At 46.9% G+C, this 13,648-nt stretch overlaps 1 protein-coding gene across 5 annotated transcripts in view; it reads right to left on the reverse strand.

Annotated features, from left to right (window-relative positions):
- CCDC186 (coiled-coil domain containing 186) overlaps positions 1–13,648 on the reverse strand; it is a 224,493-nt gene that overhangs the window by 98,758 nt on the left and 112,087 nt on the right. For all 5 annotated transcript variants that reach the window (XM_033943150.1, XM_033943154.1, XM_033943149.1 and 2 more), the window contains one exon: positions 7,068–7,172. In XM_033943150.1, the coding sequence (XP_033799041.1) occupies positions 7,068–7,172 (105 nt within the window). The remainder of the gene's footprint in view (positions 1–7,067; positions 7,173–13,648) is intronic.

Below are 13,648 nucleotides of genomic sequence, written 5' to 3' on the forward strand. Positions count from 1 at the left end.
AGATAACGAGGAGCTGCAGAATAAATGCACTTGTAAGTCAATAAGAGGAGTTTGAACTGTATGCGGAAATGTATAGGGAGCCAATGAATTAAATTGAGAAGGTGGGAAATGCAAGCATAGACATACTGGTGAAAAATAAGTCATGCAGCAGAATTTTGAACCGATTGAAGTGGAAAGAGATGGTTTAGTGGAAGACCTGTAAGATTCTAGTTGCAGTACCGTATTTTCACGTAGATAACGCGCACCCGTGTAAAACGTGCACACAGGGATAGCACGCGGAAAACACAAATTTATGTACAGAAATTTTTATATACTGCGCACACCCGTATACCGCGCATGCTGCCCGACTCTCCCGTCGCCGCCCGACTCTCCTTTCACCCGCCCCGACTCTCCTCTGGCCACCCCGACTCTCCTTTCGCCCACCCCAATTCTCCTCTCCCCCTAGAAGTCCTGTCCCAACCCTGAAAGCCTGATGCCACCCCCCGAAGTCCGATTCACCCCCCCCAGGACCGCTCGCACCCCCACCCCGAAGGACTGCTCGCACGCACTCCCACCCACACTCGCACCCCCACCCTGAAGGACCGCTCGCACCCCCACAGTCTCCCGACCCCCCCCCATCATGTAGAAGCTCCTACCGGTGTCCTGCTGCTTTCTCTTGGCGGTCCCGGCCCTTCCGTGAGCCCTGCGCTTGCGCTGCTTCCTCTTCCAGTGGTTCGCCCTTTCTCTAACGTCAAGCCCTCTTGCCCCGCCAACTCCCCGACTTCCCGACACGATCGGGGCAAGAGGGAGCTCAAGCCCTCTTGCCCCAGCCAACCGCGGCACCCCCGACACGATCGGGGCAAGAGGGAGCTCAAGCCCTCTTATCCCCCGACACGATCGGGGCAAAAGGGAGCCCAAGCCCTCTTGCCCCGCCGACTCCCCAACTCCCCGACAATATCGGGCCAGGAGGGAGCCCAAACCCTCCTAGCCACGGCGACCCCCCTACCCCCACCCCACACTACATTACGGGCAGGAGGGATCCCAGGCCCTCCTGCCCTCGACGCAAATCCCCCTCCCCCCAACAACCGCCCCCCCAAGAACTTCCGACCTCTCCCCCAGCCGACCCGCGACCCTCCTGGCCGACCCCCACGCCCCCCCCACCCCCCTTCCCCGTACCTTTGTGTAGTTGGACGGACAGACGGGAGCCAAACCCGCCTGTCCGGCAGGCAGCCAACGACGGAATGAGGCCAGATTGGCCCATCTGTCCCAAAGCTCCGCCTACTGGTGGGGCCTAAGGTGCCTGGGCCAATCAGAATAGGCCCGGGAGCCTTAAGTCCCTCCTGGGGGCGGGGCCTGAGGCACATGGGCCCAACCCGACCATGTGCCCAAGGCCCCGCCCCCCAGGAGGGACCTAAGGCTCCCGGGCAAATTCTGATTGGCCCAGGCACCTTAGGCCCCACCAGTAGGCGGAGCTTTGGAACGGATGGGCCAATCCGGCCTCATTCCGTCGTTGGCTGCCTGCCGGACAGGCGGGTTTGGCTCCCGTCTGTACGGCCAACTACACAAAGGTACGGGGAAGGGGGGTGGGGGTGTTGTGGGAGTCGGCCAGGGGGGTCGCGGGTCGGCTGGGGGGGCGGTCGGAGGTTTTTTTGGGGGGCGGTCATTGGGGGGAGGGGGGTTTGCATCGAGGGCAGGAGGGCCTGGGATCCCTCCTGCCCGTAATGTAGTGCGGGGTGGGGGTAGGGGGTCGCCGTGGCCAGGAGGGTTTGGGCTCCCTCCTGGCCCGATATTGTCGGGGAGTTGGGGAGTCGGCGGGGCAAGAGGGCTTGGGCTCCCTTTTGCCCCGATCGTGTCGGGGGGGCAAGAGGGCTTGAGCTCCCTCTTGCCCCGATCGTGTCGGGGGTGCCGCGGTTGGCTGGGGCAAGAGGGCTTGAGCTCCCTCTTGCCCCGATCGTGTCGGGGGTGCCGCGGTTGACTGGGGCAAGAGGGCTTGAGCTCCCTCTTGCCCCGATCGTGTCGGGGAGTCAGCGGGGCAAGAGGGCTTGACGTTAGAGAAAGGGCGAACCGCTGGAAGAGGAAGCAGCACAGGCGCAGGGCTCACAGAAGGGCCGGGACCGCCAAGAGGAAGCAGCAGGACACCGGTAGGAGCTTCTACATGATGGGGGGGGTCGGGAGGCTGTGGGGGTGCGAGCGGTCCTTCAGGGTGGGGGTGCGGGTGGGAGTGCGTGCGAGCGGTCCTTCGGGGTGGGGGTGCGGGTGCGTGCGAGCGGTCATTCGGGGTGGTGGTGCGAGCGGTCCTGCGGGGGGGGGGTGAATCGGACGTCGGGGGGAACTATGTAAAAAAAATTTTGTACAACGCACTCACGCGTATAACGCGCAAGGGTATGCGCGGTTTGTAAAAACCACGTATAACGCGCGCGTTATATGCGAGAAAATACGGTAATCTAGAAGAGAGGCGAGAAGAGTGTGGCTAAGGGATTTGGTAGTGTGCTCAGAAAGGAAAGGTCAAATTTTGGTGATAATATACAGAAAGAAATGACAGGTTTTAGCGGTCTGTTAAGATTGTGCAGAGAAAGAGAGCGGTGTCAAAGATGACTCTGAGATTGTGAGCTGATGAAACAGAGAGTGTTATCTACAGAAATAGAGAATGACGAGAGAGGTAGGTTTAAGTGGAAAAATAAGAAGGTCAGTCTTGGTCATGTTCAGTTTTAAATGGGAGTGAGACAGCCAAGCAGCAATGTTGGACAGGCTAGCTGAGACTTGGGCCTGGATTCCTTTAGAAAATTTCTGGTGTAGAGAGGTAGATCTGGGAGATGTCAACTTAGAGGTTATCGTGAAAACCAATGGAAGATCTCAGAGCACTGAGGGAATGATTATAGATAGAAAAAAAAGAAGATGTTCCATGACAGAGCCCTTTGGTACACCTACTAATAGTGGAATAATAGTGCAGGAGGGAGGATCTACCACTGCAAAAAGTAAACGTGATGGAAGAAATCCAAGAGAGGACAGCATATCAAGGAGTAGGTGGTGGTAGACAGTGTCAAAAGCAGCAGATAGATCGAGAAGGATGAGGATAGAATAGCAGCCTTTGGAGCAGGTCATTGGGCAGTTTCCATAGAATGCAGAAGACGAAAGCCTGATTGAAGTGGGTCAAGAATAGATAAGAACATAAGCAGTGCCTCCACTGTGTCTGACCAGAGGTCCATCATGCCCAGCAGTCCACTCACGCGGTGGCCCATCAGGTCCAGGACCTGTATAGTAATCCTCTATCTATACCCTTCTATCCCCTTTTCCTTCAGGAAATCATCCAATCCCTTCTTGAACCCCAATACCGTACTCTATCCTATCACACCCTCTGGAAGCACATTCTAGGTGTCCACCACCCTTTGGATGAAGAAGAACTTCCTAGCATTGGTTCTGAATCTGTCCCCTCTTAATTTTTCCGAATGCCCTCTCGTTCTTGTAGTTTTCGAAAGTTTGAAGAATCTGTCCCTCTCCACTTTCTCTATGCCCTTCATGATCTTGTAAGTCTCTATCATGTCCCCTTTAAGCCTCAGCTTTTCCAGAGAAAAGAGCCCCAGTTTCTCCAATCTTTCAGTATATGAAAGGTTTTCCATACCTTTTATCAATCGCGTCGCTCTTTTCTGAACCCTCTCGAGTAACGCCATATCCTTCTTAAGGTATAGCGACCAATATTGGACGCAGTACTCCAGATGCGGGCGCACCATCGCCCAATACAACAGCAGGATAACTTCTTTCGTTCTGATTGTAATACCTTTCTTGATAATACCTAGCATTCTATTCGCTTTCTTAGAGGCCGCTGCACACTATGCTGACAGCTTCATTGTCTTGTCCACTATTACCCCCAAGACCTTTTCTAGGATACTTTCACCCATTACCAGCCCTCCCATCGTATAGCTGTACTTCGGGTTTCTGTTTCCTACATGCAAGATTTTACATTTCTCTACATTAAACTTTACATTTCTCTACATTAAACATCATCTGCCATTTTGTTGCCCACTCTTCTAGTTTGTGCAGGTCCCTTTGTAAGTCTTCACAATCCTCTCTTGTCCCAACTCCACTAAATAGTTTGGTGTTGTCTGCAAATTTTATTACTTCGCATTTTGTCCCTGCTTCTAGATCATTTATAAATATATTGAACAGCAGCGGTCCGAGTACCAACCCCTGCGGAACACCACTCGTGACCTTCCTCCATTCAGAGTAGTGGCCCTTCACTCCTACCCTTTGCTTCCTACCCACCAACCAATTCTTGATCCATCTATGTACGTCTCCTTGAGAAGAAAGAAAGTCAAGACAGACAGCAGCTCAAATAGATTGGATAGGAAAAGGAGGAGGGAGATGGTATTTTTTGAGGAGTATTGCAACTACAGCATGTTTGAAGTGGGCAAATATATTTACAGGATTTGAAGAGTATTTCAGCCAACTGTTTGAGGGTTGCAATGGAGGACTTTCTGGGCCACATATTGGAGACCACTGCCCTAGCTCATCCAGAGATTAGGAATTTTTATCATTCATGGTCAGTCTGGGATATAAACATTCAACTCCTCTCATTCAAGAGGGCACCTGCTTGATTTAATTTTTATTCCACAATCAATGACTAAAAAGAGATTATGTACTTACCCTGGTAAGCTTTTTCTAGTAGTTAAGTGAGACATTCTAGACAGTAGGGTTATTTCCCTTTTTGCTGCATGGTTGCAGAAGGAATCCATTCCAGATTTTTCACTCTGCCTTTGGTCTACTTCACTGAACAGTTTAGCGCTCTCTATAGTTAGTACTCAAGCACAGAGAGGCACCCAATCCATGTGAAGTAGAGGCACCTGTAGCAATAGGCTTAAACTAATTGTTCTACTCATAAGTAACTAAACAGTACCGTTAACTGCCAACACGGGCTTCAAAGGAGCTCAGAAACTACTTCCCAATAAATTGAACATAAGAATTGCCGCTGCTGGGTCTTTCCAGCCTTCAAGGGCTGATAGGCATCCAAGAATCAGCTTGGAGAAGCATAAACAGACTGAAAACTGAAAACAGGCACAGTAAAGACAGGGCGGGGAATATCTCACCTATCTACTGGAAAAGAGCTTTTTGATCTTTGGGCTGCCAGTCAGACTCCCTTATCGGACTACACCTCCAGCCCTGTGGACCATCAGATGCACACCTGGATGGGAGGAGGCATAACGATGCAGCCGGCCCCCTGCGAGACTCCACTGAGCCTCCTAAGGGCACCCAACAGCCTGCACTCAACCCCTGCTTAACAGGAGGTGAGACCACTTCAGGGACGGCCCTGAGCTCCGTAGAAACTTTGCAGGCTAGCTAACAGATACCCAGTGGGATTGGCCTGTCAGCTACAGACTAGACTAGAGTCTGTGAATATTCAAGCAGGAAAAGCTTAAAAATCGTTCTAAGCACTAAACTACCCAAAAAAGGGATGGAATTACATCAAATTAAAAATAAGAAAATGGGGAGAGCAGAATAGACACAACTGCATCCATGCATGCACAAGGAAAAAACTGTAGAGGGCGCCAAACTGTTCAGTGAAGTAGACCAGAGGCAGAATAAAAAATCCAGAGTGGATTCCTTCTGCAACCATGCGGCTAAAGGGAAATAACCCTTCTATCTAGAATGTCTCACCTATTGCACTGGAATACTCTTTTTGAAACAAATCAAAGTAATTTGGATTGATCATTAGTTTCTTTATATTCAAGGGTCATTTCCCATTAACACACCTAGATCATTCTGTTCGTTACAGAAAATTGCTACTAAATTTCTTTCACACAACCAACCCCCTTTAAATTTTGAAGTTTTCTGTCTTTCTGAGAAAGCTGAGAAATTAGATTCTACTTCAAGGTGGGTCTTAGACTCTCATGCACCACTGTCTATACTAGAAGGCGTTGTAAAAAAAGAGACATGGCTGATATCATCAAGACTTGTCCTTACTGAAACACCAAATAAGGAAAGCAAAGAGACTATGGAGAAAGAAGAGAGTGGAATCTACGAAAAGAAAATTCATAGAATCTAATAACTATCATCTAAACCAGGGGTGTCCAATGTTGGTCCTCGAGGGCCGCAATCCAGTCGGGTTTTCAGGATTTCCCCAGTGAATATGCATGAGATCTATTTGCATGCACTGCTTTCATTGTATGCTAATAGATCTCATACATATTCATTGGGGAAATCCTGAAAACCCGACTGGATTGCGGCCCTCAAGGACCGACATTGGACACCCCTGATCTAAACAAACAAACAGACATAGAAAGATTTTTATTCCAGTCAGATGTCTGCCAGTAACTAAAGAACTCTTTGCTTTGATTAGAGAACTCTCAGAATGGTGGGTCCGGATTACTCACTATCATCAGCAGAATAGCTGGCTGTCTTTTTCCAAGATAAGGTTGGGAAATTACAAGCTTCTTTTCCACCATTATTAGCACCAGCATTTAAGGAAGCAAACTTTAAAAAATTAGACACTTCACTTAAATCTATTCTCTTCCTAGTTATGCACACAAGTTTTCAACATGCAGTCTGTCTGTTGAAGAATATTATGCTACATGAGTTTATTTCTTCATTAATATAATAATAACAACAACTTTATTTTTATATACCACAAACAGTTTAGAGCGGTTTAGAGAAGAAAAGATTGTAGAAAGACAGCGTTGTTACATAAAACTTTTGAAATTGCATTAGCATGGTAAGATTAATCAAATTTGTCTGGAAGAGAAATAAAAGCACATGAGGGTAGAGGTGGAGTCAGAGAAATTTATCGAAGAGGTAAATTTTGATTGATTTCCTGAAAGTTTGATAAGAGAGTGCGTTTGAAATAAAGTTGGTTAGACATTTATTCCGTTTGCCTGCTTGGAATGATAATGTTCGATCAAGGAATTTCTTGTAGATACAGCCCTTTAGGGATGAAAACGCGAATGAGTAAGCGCTATATGTACAAGTTGTGCCTGGAAATTCGAAGATATGAGACTTCTGTCACTTTAATATGTTTTGTGCCCAATTGGTTATCCTGTTCTATCAGATTGCCAAAATACCCAATAATTTCAACGTGGTGCGAGTGAACGTATACCTACTTGATATGTTATTATCATTTCTTGACAGTTTTTCCGTATTTGGTCAGCTTCTTCTTTTGCCTGAGCTAGCTTTATTGATGTTTCTTTAAGCCTATCTTTGGTTTCCTGCAATAGAGGAACACAGAGGTTGGGGGAATTTTTTTAAAAACTATTGCAGCGTTGCGTGACTAAAATATTTCACTCTTTAGTCTGACATTTACCACAAATTCAGCTTTATGTTAAACAATTTCTATTTAACAAATAAAGGTACATATGATCTGTGACACACAAATTGCTTAATAGTTTTACAATCTTTTCATACTCTAACTTCCCTTCCCCCCAACCATTGCCACAAGTTCAGCCTTAAAAATGAAATCTTTAGGAATGACCAAATAGAGTAGTTCACGGGACACAACAAGATATCCATATTGAATATGCATGCATTGCCTCCACTGTATACAGATTTATCTCATATCCTGAAAACTAGAGTGGCTTGGTATGCCTCAAGAACTGGGTTGAAAGCCCTCGGGCTTTAGGTATGCCATAGAGAGCCTTGGTTTAAGAGAGGGACTGGTTAGCAGAGAATGACACAGGGACAAATTTTCCCCGTCCCATCCCAGCAAGTTCTTTTCCTGTTCCTGCCCCATTCCTGAATGCTCTGTCCTCATCTGCACAAGCCTCAACCACTTAAAAATCATAAGTGTTCGAGGCTTGTGTGGTTAAGGCAGAGCTTACAGGAATGGGGCAAGGACAGGGACAGCAACAAAACAAGGAAATTGAGTTCCTGGGGGGACAGGGAAAAGTTTGTCCCTGTGTCATTCTCTACTGGTTAGCAAGTTGGACAAGATCCTACAGCGTCACTGGATATTTGCTGCTGCAACACAAAAGGAGAGCAAAAACAGGGGAAGTGAGCAGATGAAGTGAATAGTACATCTATATTATCTTTCAGTATGCGTTTCAAAATGTGTTGTTTCATTTGAGCTTTTGTAATGTGGACAACATGAGACGTGACCTAAAAAAATAAGAATAGCCTAACATCTGGCAGTTAAAATGTTATGTGAAGTTCAGAGTGATGCACATGGAGTGTAGAATGCCAAAAGAGCAGTAATTGGTAGGAGGTGGGAGGCTGATAAACACAGATGGAGAGAGGGATCCTGGGATGATAATACTGGAGGATCCTAAAGCAACAAAAACACAATAAGGTGGTGGCCATAGCTAGGAGGATGCTAGGCGGTGTAGCTGCATGAATAGACTAAGGGGCAAATTTTATAAATGACGCTTAAAGTTAGGTATCCATAACGTAGGTGTTCAACAACTTAGAGGTCCAAATAGATTAAATAATAAGCACAATTAACGACTTTAACAAGCAATAATTGAAAGTTAAACATCCAATGACTGTGCGCGATTCACAGAATAGGCATCCAGAATTTCATAATATGCCCATCGGAAAAAACTGAGCCTAACGGGATAGGCGTGGTTTTAATAAAGACGTCCATTTATAGAATTGCATGCCGCTCAGTGTCCTAAAGCGTCTACATTCACGCCTAAAATGTAGTTTCAAGTTTTATTAGGATTTTATATACCGCCTATCAAGGTTTTCTAAGCGGTTTTACAATCAGGTACTCAAGCATTTTCCCTATCTGTCCCGGTGGGCTCACAATCTATCTAACGTACCTGGGGCTATGGAGGACTGAGTGACTTGCCCAGGGTCACAAGGAGCAGGGTTCTGAGGTTGTAGCTTCAACCACTGCGCCACACACTCCTAATGTAGGCGTTGAATGTGCGGGGGTCTTAATTCCCCCAGGAAATTCCACCTCATTAAAAGAAAAAGGTTGTGAAGATTAAGCTGTCAATAGGATTTGTTCCGGAAACACATTTACTTCCCCCGTGTGAAAAATATTTTTCTCATAAGAAATATTCTACCATTTATTTTGCATCTAACAGAACCAAATCTAAAACTTATACTTTTTGCTAATTCTCTTTCTCCTGTAGTGGAGGATATAGCTTGGGATAGAGAAGGGCATTATCTTCTCCTGAAAGTGTGCTTGGGAGGGCAATTATATACTTTTTTGAACATTTATGCCCCTAATACAGACCAAGGTGCCTTCTTCCAGAAACTCAGCAGCCTTTTGAGAGATAGGGCAGAAGGGAAGTTGATTGTGGGAAGGGACTTTAATTTAACCCTTAATGCAGAGCAGAATAATTCCTCCCGCTCTGTGACTTATAGGAAGGCAAATAGGAAACGCTTGGATCTAATAGATGTTTGAAGGTTGAAACACTCCTTTGATAGGGATTATACATATTACTCTGAGACACACTCACATATTCGAGAATAGATATGTGGATCCTGAGGAAAGATATTCTTCCTAGGGTGGGAAAATCCAGGATCGCGGCTAGAATTTGGCTGGATCATGCACCCATCAGTTTCTCTGCCCAATTCCTACCTAGGGAGGGGAAGGGGATCAAGGTACTGGCTCTTGGACCTTGATCATGTCCAGCAGATAGGATGGGAGCTTCAGGACTATTTAGATCTCAGTGCTTCAACTGGGAGGCTCTTAAGGCAGTACTTCGGGGGAAGCTCATAGCTTTGGGGTCTCATGTTTTTAAAACTAGCAGCTCTAGCCCCTAAGATGAGAGAACGCTGAAAAGAGAGTTCCTAATTGAACCCTTGAAAAAGCCCTGTTGGGCGAAACAGGTCCCGTCGGGGCATGCTAGAGACACTGCATTAAAGGATAAGTAAACAATACACTAGCTGCTGTCTTTATTATTTTATTGAATTTTGATTATATATAACAGCAAGCATACCAATTTGTGGATACAGCATACCTGCTATTATTATTTTGAAGGACTTAAAGACAATTTATATCTTTGAGCCCACTTATGGCCAATTTTCTTTCCCAGATATATCAGTTGGAATCATCTCATAAGGTTCATTCTGATGATCCCCAAGTGGAATCGCATCTTAAGCAATTGCACTTAGACTTACAAGCCTTAGATCTTCTGACATTAGTGTTAAATTACAGTCCCTTCAGCATGAATATTTTGAAACAGCACATAGAGCTGGGAAGCTGTTGGCCCATTCTTTGCGGAAGCGAATGCTCTTCAATTCTATTAATAAAATAGTAGATGCATAGTGGATGCATTGCAATTCTTCTCTTCATATTCAGAATGCCTCTGTGCAGTATTATCAGGCCCTCTATACCGCAAAAGAGGAAGTTTCTCCAGACACTATTGGAACTTTTCTAGACCAAGTGGAGCTCCCAAGCCTCTCTGCAGCTGAAGCAAATCAACTCTCTTTACCCATTAGTGAGGATGAAATCCTCAGCACCATTAAGGATATGCAACTTGGTAAATCCCTGGTACAAGATGGTTACTCTACTAAGTTTTATAAAGCTTTTAAACATTATTTGGCTGCTTTCCTTGATGGCCTTGAGGAGGGTTCAAGTGCTGCCTCAATTCTGGCGTTTAGCTGGGGTCACATTGTTATTAAAACCTGGAAAGGATCGCCTGATTTCGCTCTTGGGGGTTGATTATAAGATCTTCACAAAAATTTTGGCAAACGGATTGCAACTCTATATGCCCCAGTTGGTTAAGGATGACAGACTTTTGATAATATTCGTCGGATCTGTCATTTAATTTGGCAGGCCCAAAAGGATGAGGATTTTGTCCTAATTTTAGGCATCGATGCAAAAAAGGCCTTCAATAGGGTCTACTGGCCCTACCTGTTTCAACTTTTGGGCAAACTGGGATTTTCTAGTTCATTTTTTATGTGGATTCGTACCATTTATAATGCACCTCTGGCATGCTTAAAGATTAATGACTCTTATTCGGAAAGCTTTGAGTTAGGTCGAGAGACAAGAAAGGGCTGTTGTTTTTGTTACCTCCAGCTGGAAATCTTCTCAGTTCTAGTGCCCACTTTAAATTCTTTAATATGGGGTCACTTGATACTGAGCTAGAGAGCAGACGTATGTACCTCAAGCTCCCGAGCCCCTCTCTTCTAATCGGCATTTCACCTGCTTTACATTACCCCGTTCTCACTATTTTTACCAAGCCTAGGCAGCGAAACAGCTGACTGCTGCCTATTCCAGCCTTCAACGAACAATTACGACTTCAAAAACACTTTGTCGGGACAAGAAGAAATTGAAGCCTGCGCATCCTAAAATGGTGGATGGTGAAGGCCCGGAGGGACCCACGGTGAGCTCCGTGTGGCTACAAGAAATCGTATCGGAGATGAAAGAGGCAATTAAATCCTCTCTAGACCAGCAGCTTCAATCTATCATGGATAAGTTAGAAGTGGTGAATAATCATTTAGAATCCCTAACCAGAGAATTTTCGGTGTGCTGCCAAAGGGTGTCCGCGCTGGAGGACAATGTGGCTAAGGTGAATACTACACAGGCTGAGCTGCAGTCTAAGATCTGGACTTTGGAGGACAAGCTCGATGATATTGAAAATCGTTCCCGCCAGGAGAATCTCTGCCTGGTAGCATACCGAAGTCCATCTTCAACACGGAGTTAAGAGAATTTTTAGAGTGATGGTTGATGGACTCTTTGGATCTGCGATCTGTGGTGAGCCTGCTCCGAATTGAGCGAGTACACAGGCTCGGGCCCAAATACACTCTGACGGAAAAACCCAGGGTTGTGATCCTCAAGCTGCTTAACTAAGTGCATAAAATGGAGATCCTCCGGGCGATTCGACAGAAGGGGCTGCTTACGTATGACAACCATCTGCTTCCAGGACTACTCACCTTGGGTCGCAGGTCAGCGACATGCTTATGCCTCCCTTTGCGCGGATCTGCACCATAAGCATGTACAGTTCGCGTTGTTGTATCCTGCCAAACTCAAGATTTTCTATGAGGTTAAGCCACACTTTTTTGACAACCTGCCTGACGCCACACACTTTGTGACCCAGATGGCTACCCTGTCTACTAGTTCTTCGACCCAGTGACTTGCTTATTTTCATTGTTGTGGGCCGCTCATCTTTCTATGATCCTTGCTGGCCTGCAGATGCAGCGGCTCTCGTATACGGGGGTGTCGCAGTCGTAGACAGCCCACCAGGTGGCTGCCTGGGTTGGAATACTGCCTCTCGTCTCTTGTTTTCATCTGGACTTTGCTGGGAGACCTTGACCCCTGGGTGCGGCGAGACGCACTCCGCAGACAGCAGTATGGAGGCACTGAGCTGGGCGAGTAACTTCTGTGGATGTTTGCTTTGGTGCCCCTCACACTTGCCTTGCAACCGGGGAAGTTTTGAAGCTGCTGGATTGTTGTTTGCCCCGCGGAGTTCTTGTTTCTCCGCTGTTGCTGCGGTCCGCGAAGTTCGGGGGTGATGGCTGCCCCTGCTTCCCTGCAAATTGGAGCTGCAGATTGGTACCCGAGGGCCTGCGTTGGCCATTGGGATTACGGCGGCATTGACTTTTCCTGGTTGCTCTGTTACCTTTTCTGTGTCATTTGGGCACCTGGGGTTTTTTTTTTTGCGGGGGGGGGGGGGTTGGTTTGCTGTGTAACTGTTTGGGTGTGTTGGGTGTATAAAGGGAAGAATGACTGGGTCTGGTTGCTGCACAGCTGCGGGGGTGAGCATTGGGGCCCTAATGTTGTTACTCTACTCCTTATACATTCCCGATTGCCTGGTTGAGGGGGGGGGGGCGACTAGCTGTGGTGGATGGGTTGGTAGTGCTTTCTTGGGGGGTTTCCGGAAAGGGGGAGGGACAATCTGCTCCTTGGGTATGGTGGACCTTGGGGGTCTGGTTGAAGTTTGCAGCTCTGAGCTGAATGTTTGGGGGGTGATTGTTCTTCTCTGCTGCAGGGGTTCACCTCTTTGTTGGGGTTTCTTATGGCAGTTTCATTGAGTTCTGGTGGGTTTATGCCAGGCTATGTGCTACAGTTTCCCCCCCTCCCTGGTATTTGGCCTACTGGGAGGTGCTCGGGGAGGTTTGGGGCAGCCATAGGTTGTCCTTAGGGACACAGGTGTTCCGGGGCTAACATGGGGACCATCCCAACGAAGGATGTGGGGGTTGGGTCTGTGTAGGGGGTTGATGGTTGTTTTTGTTTTTTTATGTCTACTCAGTTTCCTCTGTTCTTTTTGTCTTTGTCTTTATTTTCCCTTTTGTTTGAGTTTGGTGGTCTGGCTGGGGGAGGGCTCTACTGGGTCTCGCTGTTCCCATGGGCATTTGGAGATCTTGCTCACCGCTCTGATGGAGTTGTGGAACTGGTGGATCTGCTGGCTGGGGCGGCCCCATTGGTTTTCTACTCTAAATCTGGTTTCATCTCTGCTCTGGGCCTTTACAGATCCTAATGGTTAAATTCATTTCATGGAATGTTAATGTGATCACTTCACCTGTCAAGAGACAAAAGATATTGCAGACCTTGAATCGTCATAAGGCAGATATTGCCTTTTTACAGGAGACACACCTGACCTCTTAGGAACATGAGAAGTTCGCTCGCTGGTGGGCACTGATGCAGTACATAGGAAGGCCAGAGTTCTGATTCTTCTGTGGAAAAATTGGTGACAGGTCAAAAAGCACACAACGACAAAGGCGCGCCGACAACCCAGCGCAGACAACTGGGCGCAAGGTGGAAGCACGCTGAAGAAAAACAGTATTTTAAAGG

The sequence above is a fragment of the Geotrypetes seraphini genome, chromosome 4 (assembly GCF_902459505.1).
Source record: "Geotrypetes seraphini chromosome 4, aGeoSer1.1, whole genome shotgun sequence".
NCBI lineage: Eukaryota > Metazoa > Chordata > Amphibia > Gymnophiona > Dermophiidae > Geotrypetes > Geotrypetes seraphini.